The sequence below is a fragment of the Tyto alba genome, unplaced genomic scaffold, assembly GCF_018691265.1.
Source record: "Tyto alba isolate M040663 unplaced genomic scaffold, T.alba_DEE_v4.0 Super-Scaffold_17, whole genome shotgun sequence".
Taxonomy (NCBI): Eukaryota; Metazoa; Chordata; class Aves; order Strigiformes; family Tytonidae; genus Tyto; species Tyto alba.
In genome coordinates, this window is record NW_024881279.1 from 11,722,475 (window position 1) to 11,739,572 (window position 17,098).

A 17,098-nucleotide genomic window follows, 5' to 3' on the forward strand; every position below is an offset into this window, starting at 1 on the left:
CCTCCCACCCTATGGCGGGCGCTGATTGGTGGCTGAGCAGGCGCGGGCCCCTATTGGCGGAGCGGGCGGGCGGCGAGGTTTGAAACCTCAAACAGTGGGCGCCGCGCGGGCGCAGAGGGGAGCGCGAGGCGGCGGCGGAGCCGGAGCGGGTCCGTGTGAGGGGCGGCAGCGGGGGCTGCTGCTGCTGATCATCGTAATACTGCTACCGATGATAATGATACTGCGTGCGTGTGGGGAAGCCCTGTGTGGCAGTCTGTGCCTGTGCGGGCAGGCCCCGTGTGCTGCTCTCTGGGGGGTGTGTGTTGTTGGGGGAGGGGCGGCAGCCTGTGTGGAGCTTTGTCAGGCCGGGGTGCTGTGTGGCGTGTGCGCGCGAGCCTCATGAGGTGCTGTGTGTGTGTGTGGAGGGGCCCAGCGTGGCGGTCCGAGTGTGTAAGCGGTATGCGGGATCCTGTGTGGTGGTTGGGGGGGGATAGAGGGCTGTGTCCGGATTTGCAGTGGCATCCTGCGTTTCGGTGTGGGTGGGTGTGGAGGGAAGGTTTCGTGGGGCAGTCTGTGGGGAGTAGATGGAAATGTTAGTGGTGGCAGATTGTGTGTAGTGGGGGGGAGCAAAGCTTGGACTCCTGGAAGACTGCAGTACCCTCACCCTACCCTGACTGTGCCTCTTTTTCTCCAGGAGCTGTGTGAGACGCCATGGCGCAAGCAATTGCCTCCCCAGGGCTGTTCTCTGATGATGATGTTGCAGTCTCCCCTGTTCTTGAATCCACAGCAACAGGGTTTGGGGCTGATGTGCGCAAGGACCTGCTGTCAGAGTTCTCTGCCATTGCTTCAGATCTGGAGGGCTCCCAGCAGGTGAGGCTGGAGCTCTTCTGTCACAAATGGGATGGTGTTTTGACTTGGGGCTGCTGTGTTTCTGTACAAAGATGTTGTGATGCAGGGCCAAGAGAGGTTCTTCAGAAGAGGCTAGGACAAAATGTTGCATTGTGGGGGAGCAGTTCCTGTTATGAGCAGTGTACTATGAAGGGTACAGTCAGTAAGTGCCTCTTACATGATGCCTCTTACTGTGGTGCTTCTTCTGGGGGTTGGTATTGATGTCAGGTCTTCAGGTTGTTGGTCTGATTCACTAAATAAACAAAACAAAGGCTGGTGTGCCTGGAATGCCTAAGAAGGCTTCTGGCATTGCTGGAGATTTTGGGACCAAAGAAGTGTCCATTAGCTACCCCGCACTAGTTGGGGCAGCCACGCATGTGTGCCATGCTGTGGTTCCTGCTAGTGTTCTGATGGATGGTTCTGCGCTGCCTCTTTGGTGATCATATTTAACCTGTGGTGATTTTTGCAGGCTGTAGCTGAAGAAAATAATGGAAAATTAAAGGTTTATCTGAGAGTTCGACCTCTGAAATCTACAGAAGTGGAAAAAGGGGAAGACCAGGTGAGACACTGAATGAAGCAGTCTCTGAGCTGTGTGCTTGGCTGAAGATGCTGTTATCCTTTTCTGTCTACGCTATGGCCTCTTGTAAGCCATCGCAATGATGGGGGTTTTATGTGTTCTTTAGGGCTGTGTCTGCATTGAGAATTCAGAGAACCTTCTTCTAAAAGCCCCAAAAGACTCCTTTACCATGCGGAGCACAGAACGTGGAGTGGGGCAAGCAGTACACAGATTCTCATTCACCCAGGTAGGTAACGGGGACAAACAATCCATCTGAAAGTTGTCTGAGCTTAAATGAGCCTTATGGCTTGAAAAGCTGGTTTACACATTGATTCCAATGCACTGCATGAATTCATATAGTCTTGTACAATCCTCTCTACTTAAGTTTGTTCCTGTTGTTTCCTTAGTTTTTCTCTTGTTAAGCTGATCCTTACAACTTTTTCAGCAGCAAATGTCAAACTCTTGTTTTGCTCACGAGGCTCTAAACACATTAGAGGCTGTAGGGCTATCAGATTTTACTGGATTAAGTCAGTGAACAGCTTGTTTTTGTAGGGGGCTTGGACTGGAATTACTGGTGGTTCCGTTGCTCATGATGTGGGGCTAGTGGAGGGAACAAAGACTATGTAATATCACTTGAACAACCATCAGCAGTCAAAATATAGGAAACCTACATGAGGCCATTTTTCATGTGTCTTGTTTGCAGATCTTTGGACCAGATGTGGGGCAGAAATTGTTTTTTGATGAGACAATGAAGCAGGTGGTAAAGGATGTACTGAATGGGCAGAACTGGCTGGTTTACACCTATGGCATCACCAATTCAGGGAAGACTCACACCATTCAGGGTGAGGAAAGCACTAGGTGTTAGTAGCCTGTTGAGGGAGTTGTCTGCTTCTACATGTGAATCCTCAGCTTGCTGTTGTTCTTGCTTCAGGCAGCAACAAAGATGGGGGGATTCTGCCTCGCTCCTTAGCGGTCATCTTCAACAGTGTGGGGGACCGGCTGTACCAAGCCATGGATCTGAAGCCTTCCCTCTCCAACGAGGTGATCTGGCTGGACAGCAGGCAGGTGCGGCAGGAAGAGGCCAAGAAGCAGACCATGCTGCGGGGCGGTCTGTGGGAGGTAAGCATGCAGATTCTTGGAGATTTAATAGTAGGGTAAGGATGGTGCCCTCCTACATCATACATGCTCATGTTCTTTGTTTCCTTCCAGGAGGAGCTGTTAACGCCACTGAAGAGGAGTCACAGTGCTGAATCTCAGCTCCAAGCCACCACCAGTGGCAGTTTTGACAGTGGAGTTGCTGGCCTCTCTTCATCTAGCCAACTCACCAACTATTCAGACATTAGCCAGACAGAAGGTATGTCTGGAAGCCTGTTGTGTACTACCTGCTTCTTGTTGGAGGATGGGGGAAGAAAGGGTGATGGCTATTTGGATGCTGTGTTGTAGGTAAGGGAGCAAAGGTGCTGTAGTCTCACAAATTTTCCCTTTGACACAAAAGGATGTCAGGGCTGAAGAACTTTGTTTGTATGTTTTGCCAACATATTAAGAATTCACTACTGCATAATAACCAAGCTTTGTGAAATGGAAGCTAATTGACACCCACTTACTTCATTCGAAGGATATGGTTACTGAGCAGCCGAATGCCATGTGATGGGGATGGCTGGAAAGCAGGGTGCTAAAGTGACATGTTGCACTGAGCACTGTACCCAGACTTTCAAAACTAGGAACTACTGCCTGATTAGATATCCAGAAGCATGGAGTGACTGAGGTTACAAGGACTAAAACTTCACTTCTACTGGGAAGAGTTCCGTGCTTGAAATATCCTGTAGTCTCCTGGGGTCAAGATCAAGTATATATAAAGTTCTTACACAGAAAGGAGGATACCGTTAAAGGAAACTTCAGGCTGTCTCACTGGGGACAGGCATTAGAGTAGGTCCAAATGGGAGAAAGTATATAGAATAATTTGAATCTGGGGTAATGTTCCTGCTGAAGAAAGATACCTCACTCTATAGCTAAACCATTCAGGTTGGACCTGTAAAAAGCTGTAGTCATGATTTTTTTTTTTTCATTTTTTTTCCTCTTTTTCCCCAGAATCAGGCCCTCGCTGGGCTGACTTGGATCGCATTTCACTCACCAACACAGATGTGCAGTTTTCTATCTGGGTTTCATTCTTTGAGATTTACAATGAGTTAATCTATGACTTGTTAGAACCAGCTTTACCTGGCCAGAATCGCAAGAGGCAGACACTGCGGCTCTGTGAAGACCAGACTGGCAATCCCTATGTGAAAGGTAGATTTACCTGAAAGAGAATTTTAGTGGCCTGCTAGGGAGACTCGAGGACTGGGTGAGTGGCCTAGCAGTGATGTGTTGGGGAGCATGATGTCCTCTATGGCCCCTCAGAGGTCTCTAATGTCTGGATTGTGGGAATGTTGAGTTTGTTAATGTCAAGGAAATGCAATGGTTAAGTTGGGGCTGAGATAATTAAGTTTTCTGCCAATCTCCTAACTGCCTTGCCCAATGCGTGCTTGCTTTTCCAGATCTGAATTGGTTCAATGTCCGGGATGCTGACGAGGCCTGGAAGCTCCTGAAACTGGGTCGGAAAAACCAGAGTTTTGCTAGCACCCACATGAACCAGAACTCGAGTCGCAGGTCTGAAGTGGGGGGAGGGTTGTTTAGAGAGAAACAAAATTCTGAGGGGTTTTTAAAGGTTCCATTTCCTTTTTAAAATATCTGCGTATTTCTTTACAGTCACAGTGTATTCTCCATTCGGATTCTGCACTTGCAAAGAGGTGGCAGTGAAATTGTTCCAAAAATCAGCGAGTAAGTTTCATGCTTTCTAGGATTTGGGGGTGTTCTCTGTGGATTCAACTTTCCTATCCATTTTATTGTGGATCTGGGGTATAGGAATTATCCTGAGGAAGGTCTGGTTGAAAGTACTTGGAAGGAGTCAATGTTCCCACTCTTATGTCTTGGAACTGAGGGGTTTGTGAGGAGTACTGCGAAGTACAACTTGAGGTAGTTCTCAGGCCTTTTGAATGAAGGTAAATGTCAGTAACCTTGCCCTTGCAGTAGGGCTGATTTAAGTGCTGCCAATACCTGTTCCTGGGATGTAGTTATCTGGAAATGGGTTGTCTCAGTGCCTGGGAAATGGCTGTCCTGACAACTGGCAAAGGATCTCTGAACTTGATACCGCAAAGCTCATGTTGGTGCTACCTTGTGTAACCGCTACACTTAGGGTAGGCCTTTCTGTCCAGCAATGGCCTGTACACCCCAAAAGAGCTTTCTGTCCCCTTCTGAGGGAGCAGGATAGGTGATCACATAGTGTCTGAACTGTGAATCCGGATAGGGCAGGAGAAACCTATTAGGTCATGTGAACGTTGCCTGTGTTTTCCTCAGGTTATCCCTGTGTGACCTTGCGGGGTCCGAGCGCTGCAAAGACCAGAAAAGTGGGGACCGAATGAAGGAAGCGAACAACATCAATACCTCCCTCCACACGCTGGGTCGCTGCATTGCTGCCCTCCGCCAGAACCAGCAGTCCAGGTGAGCATCCAGAACTCCAGAGGGGAGGGTGCGGGGAGGCTGTTTTGCTTTCCCATGGGCTCACTCTTGTCTCTCCCCATAGATTGAAGCAGACTGTGGTTCCCTTCCGGGACAGCAAGCTAACCCGTGTGTTCCAGGGTTTCTTCACTGGACGTGGGCGCTCTTGCATGATCGTCAACATTAACCAGTGTGCATCTACATATGATGAAACTCTATATGTAGCCAAGTTCTCAGCCATTGCCAGCCAGGTAAGTAGCACACAGCAGGATTATGGCACAGTCAGGATGCATCCTGCTTTTGTGGGAACTGGTCCCCTGCCACCAGAAGGCAGAGGGAATGCTTGCAAGTCTTTCCTATGCTTCTCCAGTAGATTATTACCTTCACAGTATTTTCAGATTCTGATAAACTGAAAGGGTTGACAGGTTGCAGACAAGTGCTGTGTTTAAAGCTTATGCAACTTCCAGGTTTTGTGGACTAGTAATGATGGCCTTTTCCCCTTCAGCTTGTTCAGGCGCCTCCCACAAAGCTGGGACTTCCATCCATACAGTCAATCATCAAAGAGCACAACAGGCGAACCAGCCGAGGTCCAGAGGTAGACTCAAAGGAAGAAGTGGAATCAGAAGACAGTGAGGATGAAGCAGATGTCTCCATGTACGAGAAGGAGGTGGGTTGTGATTGGGTTTACAGCCTTTACGGATAAAGGGGCAAGAACCATGACTGTTAGCTTTGGCCTGGGAGGTGGAGCTAGAGCTTGGCACTATACCAAGAGATGACAGAACCTCAGAAGGATATGGGACCCAGGAAACTGAATCCATGAGGAAAACATTCCACAGTTGGTCTAAATCTGAAGCATGTGCTTAATTTGGAAATATTTTGTCATCTGTGAAATAGGGATGATAAGAGCTTGAGTGCAGACCTATAATCCCTACTCTGCAAGGGAAATCTAGAGATCAGAAAACATGCAAATCAGATGGCTAAATTGAGGAAAAATAATCAAATTCCTAGATACTCAAAGCAGACATCTGGAATAGCTGAAAGATTGAGATGGAAGTCCTATATCTACAGAGACTTGAGTTGTAATGTGTCAAGGTAGCACATGCAGGTGCAGCCCCAGGCAGTGCAGTAGGGAAAGCTGCTCTGGACATAGCTCCATCTTGGGTGCAGTGATTAAGCCATCTCATGGGAGCGGAATTAAGAACAAACCTGGCAACTAAAAGAATCTTAAACCTAGATCATCCCATCCTACAGATATGGGACCACCTAGTTTATTCTAGATAATAATTCTGTTGTGCAGTGTGGGCAATGGAGTTTGTGTCCTTGCAGGACCTGTTGCGTATAGTGGAAGCTGCACGAGAACTGCTGGTGCAAGAACGGCAGGAGAAGCTGCAACTAGAAATGCGCATCCGTGAGGAGATCTGCAATGAGATGCTGGAGCACATGCAGCAGAAGGAGCAATGGTGCAGGTACAGCTTGTGCTGATCTCTCCCTTTGTTCGGGGTGAGCTGCAGTACCAAGAACTGCCAGACCATGACATGTAGTTGTTTGCTGTCTTTGTAGCCAACATGTGGATGCTCAGAAGGAGCTGCTGGAGGAACTGTACGAGGATAAAATGAATAACCTGAAGGAGTCTCTGACTGACTATTACCAAGATGAGATCCAGGTTTGTTCAGGACAATGAAATGACATCAGGAAAGTAGCAGTGGGTTGGGAGGGGACTTGGGGTACTTGAGTCCAGGAAGGTGACTTCTGCAAACAAAGGAAATATTTTGCTTTTTGTGGTATCTTTTTGTGATACTATTTGACAGCTTGATCCACAATTTTTTTCTTCTTGTCTACTGCTTTATGTAGTTTACTAGCCTTTCTAATTTTCAGCTGTTAACGTACAACCATTCTGACTCCTCTATTTGTTCAACATGATTCTCTCCCTCCTTATGCTTTTTGCTAGTGGCCTGCATTGCACTCTTCAGATTAACACAAGGTGTGTGAAATTTCTCTTCTTACTCATAGTTGTGATGATGGGTTTGGGCCTGTCCATATTTTTCATGCTATGGCATTTGAGTGGCCTCTGGGACTTGCTGCAGATCTCTCTGAAGATGCAAACTCTCCAAATCCCTTGTCTTTAGAGACTAAAAAAGTGGCTTAGGCTCCCAGGAAATGGGTTCACTGTTTTCACCTAAAGGACATTAAAGGCCGAGTCCAATATGTGAAGTGTGTGATTGAGAAAGTCTTCCAGAAGACAGACACCAAAAGTTTCAGAAAAGCTGTGTTAAGAAAATCCTGTTGAATATTTGAACAAACTTGCTTTCTAAGGAGCGTGATGAGAAGATTGAGGAGCTCCAAGCTGCTCTGCAGGAGGCAAAACAAAAATTGGAGAGCCTGGACACTAAGCAAAAGGATGCAGGGCAAGGCTTGCGTCGATCAAAGCGAGTGGCTACCTCATGCACTCTGCAGCAGGAGCTGGTAGATACTAAAGCCAAACTGGAGCAGTGTCAAATGGAATTAAATACCACAACGGCAGGTAAGGCAGTGATGCTGCACTGGTTCTGAACTATGCCTGAGTAATTGTTGTAGAGGGTTTGAGATACTTTTTCCAGTAGGGTACATTGGATTCAGACATACTGAAATCACTATTCTGAGTTGTAGATGACAGCAATAATATGCTGGATGGGACGGGGTTTCACTTTTTCACAGGAAAATGGACTTTAGGGCAGGATAATCTCCCTCTTCAAATTCTAAGTCCCTTTGTGTAACTGAAAGGGAGAAGCCTGGAATGTTTGTGCATGTCTGCACAAACTCAAAGCTTTTCTCAGCTTGCCTGTGGCAGCTTGTCTCGAGGGAATTCCTGACCTCAGAAAAACTGAAAGCTTATGAACGTATTGTTGTTCACTACTTTTTGTCTGTTCCTAGAGTTGCGCAAGTACCAGAAATTAGTGGAGCCACCTCCCTCTGCCAAACCCATTACTGTGGATGTAGACAGGAAGCTGGAGGATGGACAGAAGGTAACTCCATCTCTGTTGCAGAAAGAAACACTTGCAGGGCAAGGTGGTTGCCATTTTAAACAGTGTTTGGAGCTGCTGTTCCAGGCTTTCAAATAAATGGTTGAAGTTGAAATGGGTCTGTTTAAAACAAACCCTTACTAGAGATGTGGAAGGTTGTGGTATCCATGATCCCAGGGTACTTTGCTCAGATGGGATCCTCCCTCAGTACTGCATATCTGAATGACCCTGAAGTGGCTTTGTTTGCAGAGCAGTGTCAAAGGCAGCTGTTGTACTAAATCTATTTCTCCTGTAGAATGTCAGATTGCTGCGTTCGGAATTACAAAAACTTGGGGAGTCTCTTCAGTCTGCAGAGAGGGCGTGCTGCCACAGTACTAGTGCAGGGAAACTTCGAGAAGCCCTCTGTATGTGTGATGACATTCTGGCTCGACAGGTAATGTGTCTGTTTTGCTGTGGGTTGCACAGGGGGATTTAGTCTATGCACTTTGCTGTAATCAGCAGAAAAAACTAGGTTCTTGCAGCTGCAAATAAAAATTACTTATTCCCTAGACAAATACTGTCTGTTACATTAAGGAAGCTAATTTTTTTTCAATGGTTGAGTCAGACTGCATATTTAACTCTGCAAAGGAGACCCAAACTGTCCCTGCTCAGTTAACTGGCAGTCTGTACTTAAAGTAGAATTCAGAGTTCTCATTTCCTTATCCACTTCACTCTATCACCGTTGCTATGGCAGCATGCTTGCAGCAGGATGGATTCAGCTTTTTCCTAGCCTTACTGTTCCTAATTTGTTCTTTAACTGCTACACTGTTGACAGTAGAAGCTTTTATGTATGGCCTTATTTAGCACACCAGTTAGTGATTTTGGCACAGGCAGTTTATCCTCTTCAGATCATAGTAACTGGTGAGTTAGGCAACTTGTCTATATATATATATTGGCTTCCCTTTCTCAGGACCAAACACTGGCAGAACTGCAGAACAACATGATGCTGGTAAAACTAGACCTGCGTAAGAAAGCAGCTTGCATTGCTGAACAGTACCACACCGTGCAGAAGCTCCAAGCTCCCCCAACATCTACCTTAAAGAAACGGTTCTGTGCCAACAGGGAAAACCTACAACCCAACCAACCTCCTGGTAAAAAGCCCTTCCTACACAACCTTCTGTCACGTTCAGCCACCCGTCCTGTTACCAGCAGAGGGTGGCAACTTCGTTCAGTTGCTCTGTGACTTTCTCACAAAGACAGCCCTGCCCTGCTATTACTGGAACAGGTGGCAAATTCAATATAATAGCATCTATTTTTCTTTGTGTGCTTGTTTATTATCGTACCTGCTTGAGAGCTTATGTAAACATTTTTGGATATGTATGGTTAAACTTTTAATCAATACCAAAGTGGACAAAATGACCTTTTGTAATTTAAACACTACAACAAGGAAGTCTTTAAATACGAAATAATGCAGATAATCAAAGCTGTTTAACAAAAGTACAAGTTAAAAGTAAGTTCTCATCTTCAACTATGTTGGCACATAACTCAAAAATAAGTTCACAAGATCCTCCTTGAAAGATATTTTCCCTTCCTTGAATTATAATCCTTTATTAAAGTATACACGTTCTAGTTCAGGGCTGCTCTCTCGGATCTTGGCTTGCAATTCTGGCTCCAAGCGTGTTACAGACATAGAACTAAGCAAAAGAAACAGTAAAATGGTTATATATAACAAGCACTTGATTGTAAAATAAGATGGACAGTGCATCTTGTTAAACTTCCTGGATTGTGAAAAGAGTTTTCAGATCTTCTTCTAACTTACGAAGGAATAATGCTCACAGACCAGGGGCAAATGAATCCCTATTTAAAAGGCAATAAGATAGTCTGTAGAGTCAAGAAATGGCTGTTGCCACTATCAAGAGGTTAGGAATCTACTTAGTTGCTCAAGGTTGTTGCTGGCAACAGAAACTTACCTTCCTAAAGGTGTTTTTATTAAATATAATGTATTTGCCTATTTAACTTACTGCCTGATTTTACTCAGTTGAATAAAAGGTTTATTTTTGAGAGTCATCTCACAGTAAAGTGAATCTTCCTATGAAATGAAGAGCCCTGGTTAAAGTCAAGAACTGTACCACACTTACTATGCTAGTTTGTTAAGTCATCTCCAGGTAGCCCAGTGACACTTATTTACCACAGTTCTCTATTCTGTGCCAGGCAGGGAAACAGATGGTGCCAGACTGTTGTATTCAAACAATTGCATTGGATGAGAATTAGGTATTGTTTTCTGGAAGTCAAAAGCTACTTAATTGTTCAATATTTTAATGGATTTAGCTGCGGTTTGCATCTTTTAAGCTACATTTGTCAGCTTGTCAAGTTTAGACAACCACTAATGAGAGGGACAGCCCAGCTGAATTTAAGACACTGTTCATAGTACATGCTGCAAATTGAGCTAACTTTATTTGCAGGTAACCCATCCAGGTTTCATTATTATTTCAGCTATGATGAATATTGTTTCTAAAGCAGTTTTCAGTACTGAGCTATTTGTGTATTAATGAAAAATTATTTCTGGAAAAATATTAATCAAATTACAAATAAGCACGTATAGTCAAGTGCTGTTCTGTATAACCTGAGGAGTTTTCAGATGAAAATGGGCTCTGACTCTATTTAATGAAGCCATAACCTTACTGGACGTTAATATATTGTTTGGACCACATTAGCCTTTTTTGTGAGTCGTTCCAGTGATTCTTAAGTTTGTATTATCAAACTCAAACTTCTCAGCTTAAAATAGCATGGTTAAACTTCTTACCCAAACCTCTTGTTCACTATCTCTACATAGCTGCATCTCAAGCTGCTAGGAGTTTGTAAACAAATGAGCCCAATTCAACTATTATATATTACTGATGAGTAACATAGTTATTGCTTTACTGAATATTCTCATGTGTATCACACTTGTTATATGGGAATTAAGACTATGCTCTAGGAGGCAATGACTACTTGTTTCTGTCTTTTTGCAGTACCTTGCATGCATCTGGGCGTGTAATATTAAAGTAAGAATAATGTAACAGGAATACGTACCTTTTTTGAGGAAACAGTGCACAACACAGGGGTGTTGCAAACACAAGACTAGAGGAGACAAAAATGGGTTTACAATATTTAGGGTGCTAAAAGAATTCAAAACCCTTAGGTATGATCTTTTAGGCAAAAAGCTTTTTTTTTATATATATATACAGTGAGGTAAAGTTCCATGAAGTGCTATGTAACCTTTATTTCTCACTGCATTATACCTTTTGAAATCATTTACCTATGTACTAAATGCATCAACACCATGCTTACAAATGTGTATAAAATTATCATTTGATGTCCTTTCAGTGTTTTGCATTGGTGTGTATGACATAAAATGCTAGACAGCAGCAAATGAAAGCCTCCATTAACCAAATGTTTCAAGAATTCATCAACCTACAGGATTAGATTTCCAGCATAGTTTATGGAGGTAGCAGCCAGAAAAATCTTTTCTAATCAAGTTGCTACATGCCTTTTTTTGCTTCTCCCTCTGATTCTCCTGGCAGCTTCTTCATTCCTAATGGCTTTTTTTTAATATGGTATTATCAGTTACAGATATGGAAGTGAAGTAACTGCTGTAGCTTCACTAACTCTCTCAACTTTTTTTCTTTAAACAAAGTGCAAATATTGCTACTTCCTCCAAAAAACCCTACGAGTATCTCTTAAAATAGTGGATACAAAGAAATCACTTACCAAAATCCGACTAATCCAACTTGAATGGGAGCACTCATCCAAGGAAATCTCTGTTAAAAACAAACCACACACAGTAAGTATGGTATCTTTTCTGCCTCCCTTCCCACCTTCCTGGAATTCTTGTAAGAGACAGATTGTACCTAAAAGGCTCTTGGACACGACGAAGGCAAACCAATTATCTGTATACCTTAAACTGAGATCCAGTTTGAGAGCCAAATTCCTTTGAAAAGTAAGAAAATTCCCAGTGATACCAATGTACACTGTTATACTAAGTGTCCCTTAGAAACTGCAGTGGGTGGTTGATTCTCACTCATGACCTGACATTGAGTATGTGGCCCGTTTCTTTGAGTCACCCAAGCCCACAGTAGCTGGCACTGTAGCCAAAGTTTGGAGCGGTGCTGCAGGTGCAAGGCTCTGCCACAACTCTGAAGGGCACAGTGAATTTTGGCCAGGGATCCCATGAAGAGTTAGATCTGGTTACAGCTCCTCTCTCTTTAGTGACCTCAAATGGTTTTAACTTGCAACTGGAGATTTACTTTGTGAGCAACAGCAACTGCAGCTGCCAACCATAAATAAGGGGGGTGTCAAGGAAAAAAATGTAAGTCTGCCTCTCTTAGCCCTTTTTCCTCTTTTATGATTTGCTTTGATGTGTAGGAACTTGCCCCTGCAGCGCAGTCTGCTACACACCAGTTCTGCTACCTTTTATTAAAGGAAAAAAGAGTAGAAGAATTAGGGAAACAAAGCAACACCATAACCTAGGGATGTATTTTTAGCATGTTCCTCATTACTGCAACTGTTGCAGAACTTGAACATATGCCAAGAACCATGATAGTTTTCTTGTAGGCCTTTAAGCGATTTAGGAATCCATTCCCTGCTGCCCCCTTCTCCCCCCCCGCCCCATGTTAGAGTTTTAGTTTAAATTAATTACTAATGAAATAAAGCCAGACCTGTTTAAACAACACTGCTGCACTGGCCTTCTGTTGCTACAGTAAAATCAGTGTCTCCAGTAAGTAGGACATACACAACTGCTATGAGAATAGGAAGTTGATGGAAAAACAGCTAGTGAGTTAAAAACCACACATTACATTGGATGACATTTTCAACAAAGATGATGATTTTTCTGTAAGAAGCATTTTTCAAGATGTAGAAGTTAGAAGGGAAACTGGTGGAAAAAGGATGCATGCTATTTGACAGTAGAAATAGAAAAAATAAATTTAGAAGGCTCTGTAGGACAAAGCTTGGTGCTAAGGAAGGTCACAGCAGCGTAAGAGGCATGGAAAACAAGGCTGTGTGGATTAAACTCCAGAGCCTGAGGGAGAAGAAATGATGTAGAAGATTGCTTCCTTTACACTCCCTGCCGCCTTGGAGTCAATCTGTAATCCAGAAATGAGTGCAAGAAGAACTGAGTAATTCAGTAATAATCTCTAACAGTGGATAACAAATAGAAAAAGGCAGCAATAGCAAGAAGGATATAAAGGGTGAATGCAGCAGTGCTCTGCTGTTCTGACCTTCCACTAAACACACCTTCATTTGACTCTTGGCTGAAATAAATTCACTCTAAGTGCTTTACATTTTATACACTGGGAGAGTTCATGACAAGTGATGGTGTGACTGACAGCGGAAGGGATGTAAGACTGGCATTGGTAAATATTACATATATTTAAGAACCCAAGTCAAGCTATACTGCAACTGACATCAGTTTCTGAGGAGGATTAAGGGAGAGAGATGCTACACATTTCAGTGAGCATGGGACCCAAGACACATAACAGAAAAGCCCTTAATATGGTTTTTATAACTGAAAAGACTGTTGGAATGTTTCAGTGAGTAATAAGATGGCTTCATGCCTTTATTGGAGTTGGTTATTAGTCTGAGACAGGTATCTACTAGTACAGACATTATAAACAACATCTATTTCATGTGGGGGAACATTTTTTGCCAAGGCACTTGATGTGGGTTACAGCCTTTATTTTTCAAGAATGTTACTAGGCTGTACTAATCAAGAAAGATGGTGAGGTAAAACTAACACTGGGAGGCCAATATTAAGAGTTGGAGTTGTTCAGGGAAAATGTAAAACAATAAAGCAGAACTCAAATGGAGGCTGTACTTCCCTACAAAGAGATAAAATGGAGAAGTACAAGAGAGCAGAATAATTTATTGTGTCAGAGAACTATCATTTAACTCCAGAAGGTGGCAGTTCCTAATGAATTAGATTTTAATTTCCAGATGTCTTTACGGCATCTGTAGTGGTTACTGCAAATAGGGAAAATGGCGAAATTATAATTAAACAAACAAAAGCCATAAGGAGAATCAGCTTTTTTCTAACTGCTTCCTTTCATTATTGGATCTCAATATCTGTCAGCTTTCCCGGGCTAGCTATGCCTGTTAGAAAAAAAAAAAAAAAAAAAAAAAAAGAAATGACAGTTAAATTAGGAATGCATAGATGACTAAGGCATAAGAAATTCAAGAATGATGCTTAAAAAAAAAGGCTCTCTGCTGTAGTTTTGTAATAGCTTTGAATTTGTATTTTAGTTGTAGACTTAAGAGACCTCAAGGAGCTTGTTTTAAATATATATGAGGAAATTTCTGGAACCAGCCTTAATATTAATACAGTATGCAGAACAGATGAGAAAAGGTAGCTGAAGCTGTAAGAGTAGTAATATAAATTAAAACTTCGGTGTCGATTAGAATTTTTAGAAGATTCTATGGAGAAAAAAACCAATTTATTTCCTTGGGAGAAAAGTTACCTGTAACTAAAATACATCTATAAATGCTGTGCCTCAGGGCGAGGCTGTTTATGCATCCTCCTGCTGCAGCAAGTAACTTGGCTCTGCAGAAAGCCAGTCAATTGTATATCAGTAGGGATAACGAACATAGACATTATACAGTCTAATCAAGAACTCTACACTGTATGATCGCATAAAAGGCAGCCAAAGTCACTACTGAAACCTATAGCAAAAGCACACACATATATATATATACACAAAAATATGTTTTCAAGTCAAGCAATAACTAGATTCTTTTTGAAGCAGTAAGTATGTGTTTGTGTTCTAAAAATATTAATGTTTTCTAGCAATAATGTTTGGGAAGACTGTTAATTCATACCAATGTTATCATCCAAATGCCCTTGTGCAAAACAATGTTGGAATATGGGGGATGGATAGTACTACATGACCTACATATTTCAAATATCAGAGGATGATAGCCTGCTACCACTGAGACTGACATTTCTTTAACTTACTGCAGGACATCATTCTATTTTCTTAATTACTTCACAACCGTTTGCCTATTTTCTGGCCTTGTGTGTGGCTTAATAGGCTTTGGCAAGCACACAAGATTTATTTTCAAGAGTGATGGTGTGCAAAGCAAAGGCTAAGAATAATGAGTTAGTAAAGCATTGCGTGGATGGTGTTGGAGTACTGCAAATGGGATGGTGCTTCTGAAACCTCAAGAGGACATGCAGAAGCTGCGTGTTAAAAATGCAGCTCATTCCTTAATGGTTTTAATACTAATCTCTACCAAGTGTTACCACTGACTACCTGCAGAGCAGTGTTTCACCTGAACTCACAGTCTTTGAGGCTGAGGGGGAGGAACAGGTGAGCATAAACGGTCATGATGATACCAAAGACCACTGAGTAGTCACTGAAGAAATCGCTCATTTTTGCTGATCTGAAAAATTCACAACACCCTTATATTGATTATACCACACAAAAACAATAGATATTTGTCTCCAAACCCTGAGGGTTGCTGCAAGTCTTCACAAATGTCATCTATTTGCCAGTTGAGTTAATAGCATTTGTGACATTTCTCCCATGTCAAATACATAAAAAATAATCCTCTAAATTAACTTTTTTTTTTTTTAAAACAAGGGTTAATGTTCAGATAATACATTCTCAAGAACATAACAGTATCACAAGCTGCTAAAAGCTACTCTGCAAACAGAGTATGAGTCAAAAAAAAATCAGCAATTAAGAAACAGTCAAATCAGTATAGGTGCCTCTATGCTGCAGACAAATAGTGTACTTGGATGCACTGTAGTCGCACTTCTTTCAGGAGATAAGCAGCACACACTGACTTTCACTCTGAAAACTCAAATGCCACATTTCCCGTTTTTACATTCTGAGCAACAGTGTCTTCTGTTAACAAGGGAGGAGGGAAGCAAAGCACTTCAGGAAAAAAGTTTTTAAAATTGGAAGACACTTGGGACCTCTTCCCAATGCCTCATTTATACACACAGAAGCACTTTCAAATGCTGTATGTAAGTGGGTAATCTAAACTCTGCACAAGAAAAACAAAGGGCAGAAATAATAAGAAATATAATTTAAATATTTTAGAAAGCTTTATGCTAGACAACCAAAACAAGGCAACTTCCCCTGCTTGTCTTCCCAGTCCCCACCCAAACCACTTTTCCAAGGGAGGGTCTGGAGACTCAGAACAGGCTTTCTTTTCCTAACTTTTTCTAACAGGAAGGAGACAGAGTCTCTTAGGCTATTGTTCCCAGCTTGGTGGGTGGGTTTCACAGGTGGAGACTTTGCCTGGAGCTATGCAGTAGGTAAATCAGTGATATCAGCTGGTGAAGATGAAACTCCCTTTAATGGTAAAGAATTATAGAGCTCTTCATCTGAATAATATTTCCCTTGTGTTAGACAACCCTACAATTAATTTAAATATTGTTCTTTCCCCTCTCATACACACACAGTGCAAAATGTTGATTTAGTTGATATATTTACTAATACCAGGTGTTTCACTTCACACTACATAAGCATAAACAGAATGTAGGAAATAAGCAATCTTTGATGAAACATGCCCATTCCATGTCTACCCTGAACTTGCTCATGCAATAAATTTTAAAGGATCACTTTCGAAAGAGATTTTTACCATCACTGTTGTTTCCAAAAGCCAAATTGCTACTACAGCAGCTAAGTAAAGCCCTCTTACCGCTATCCTGAGAAAAAAGCATTATTAAAATTTTCAATATTTTTCTCATAAACTATATTCCAAGTCTCAGTATAAGGAAGGTTTATTTATTAGGAGGAACTCTGCATTTTAAGAACAATTATAAAGGTAACAAAAAAGCTTGTATTTTCTTATTGTTATGTTATACTGCGATAAAAAGAACCAAGCTATCTCTGTCTAAGAAAGGCATAAAGAAAGGGACAGCTGTAAAGCAAGCTCTACAGTGCTGTCCTTCCAGACTGTGTGGGAGGCAAATATGAAGACTCAGAAATTATTTTAAATTCATTAAAATATTAATTTAGGATATGAAATGCATATACAAATATTATCTAAGACTAACCTTTAAAAAGGCTCTCTTTTCCAATGTATTCATTATGAAGGGAGGAATCGCTGCAAATGAGAATAGAAAAAAATAAGCATTAACCTTGGAGAAAAAGGCACTTTGTTTTCATTTTCTGTT

General features: G+C 42.3%; 2 protein-coding genes across 9 annotated transcripts in view; one reads left to right on the forward strand and one right to left on the reverse strand.

The window, feature by feature from the left end:
* Window positions 1-102: 102 nt before the first annotated feature.
* KIF20A (kinesin family member 20A) lies at window positions 103-11,696 on the forward strand. Of its 5 annotated transcripts, XM_033005631.2 has the most exons (20): window positions 127-193; window positions 674-849; window positions 1,337-1,426; window positions 1,551-1,670; window positions 2,127-2,265; window positions 2,355-2,542; window positions 2,633-2,777; window positions 3,512-3,709; window positions 3,958-4,069; window positions 4,169-4,240; window positions 4,817-4,960; window positions 5,043-5,208; window positions 5,463-5,624; window positions 6,284-6,423; window positions 6,518-6,620; window positions 7,271-7,478; window positions 7,868-7,959; window positions 8,252-8,389; window positions 8,906-9,086; window positions 11,612-11,696. In XM_033005631.2, the coding sequence occupies exons 2-20, from the start codon at window positions 691-693 to the stop codon at window positions 11,656-11,658; spliced, it is 2,604 nt and encodes an 867-aa protein (XP_032861522.2). In that variant the 5' UTR covers window positions 127-193; window positions 674-690; the 3' UTR covers window positions 11,659-11,696. The 5 variants fall into 5 exon arrangements, with proteins under 5 accessions (XP_032861512.2, XP_032861505.2, XP_032861522.2 ...); XM_033005621.2 differs by lacking the exon at window positions 11,612-11,696 and having other exon boundaries at window positions 103-155; window positions 8,906-10,994; XM_033005614.2 differs by lacking the exon at window positions 11,612-11,696 and having other exon boundaries at window positions 123-149; window positions 8,906-10,994.
* SFXN1 (sideroflexin 1) overlaps window positions 9,246-17,098 on the reverse strand; it is a 40,321-nt gene continuing 32,468 nt past the window's right edge. For all 4 annotated transcript variants that reach the window (XM_033005666.2, XM_042790349.1, XM_042790348.1 and 1 more), the window contains 4 exons: window positions 16,979-17,028; window positions 11,686-11,735; window positions 11,008-11,055; window positions 9,246-9,629 (listed from right to left, as the gene is read on the reverse strand). In XM_033005666.2, the coding sequence (XP_032861557.1) occupies window positions 9,533-9,629; window positions 11,008-11,055; window positions 11,686-11,735; window positions 16,979-17,028 (245 nt within the window). In that variant the 3' untranslated portion in view covers window positions 9,246-9,532. The remainder of the gene's footprint in view (window positions 9,630-11,007; window positions 11,056-11,685; window positions 11,736-16,978; window positions 17,029-17,098) is intronic.

Coding starts and splice junctions, on each gene's coding strand:
- KIF20A (XM_033005621.2), top strand. CDS start 691: ATGGCGCAAGCAATTGCCTCCCCAGGGCTGTTCTCTGATGATGATGTT. Junction 850..1,336: donor ATCTGGAGGGCTCCCAGCAG/GTGAGGCTGGAG, acceptor TGATTTTTGCAG/GCTGTAGCTGAAGAAAATAA. Junction 2,778..3,511: donor AGACATTAGCCAGACAGAAG/GTATGTCTGGAA, acceptor CTTTTTCCCCAG/AATCAGGCCCTCGCTGGGCT.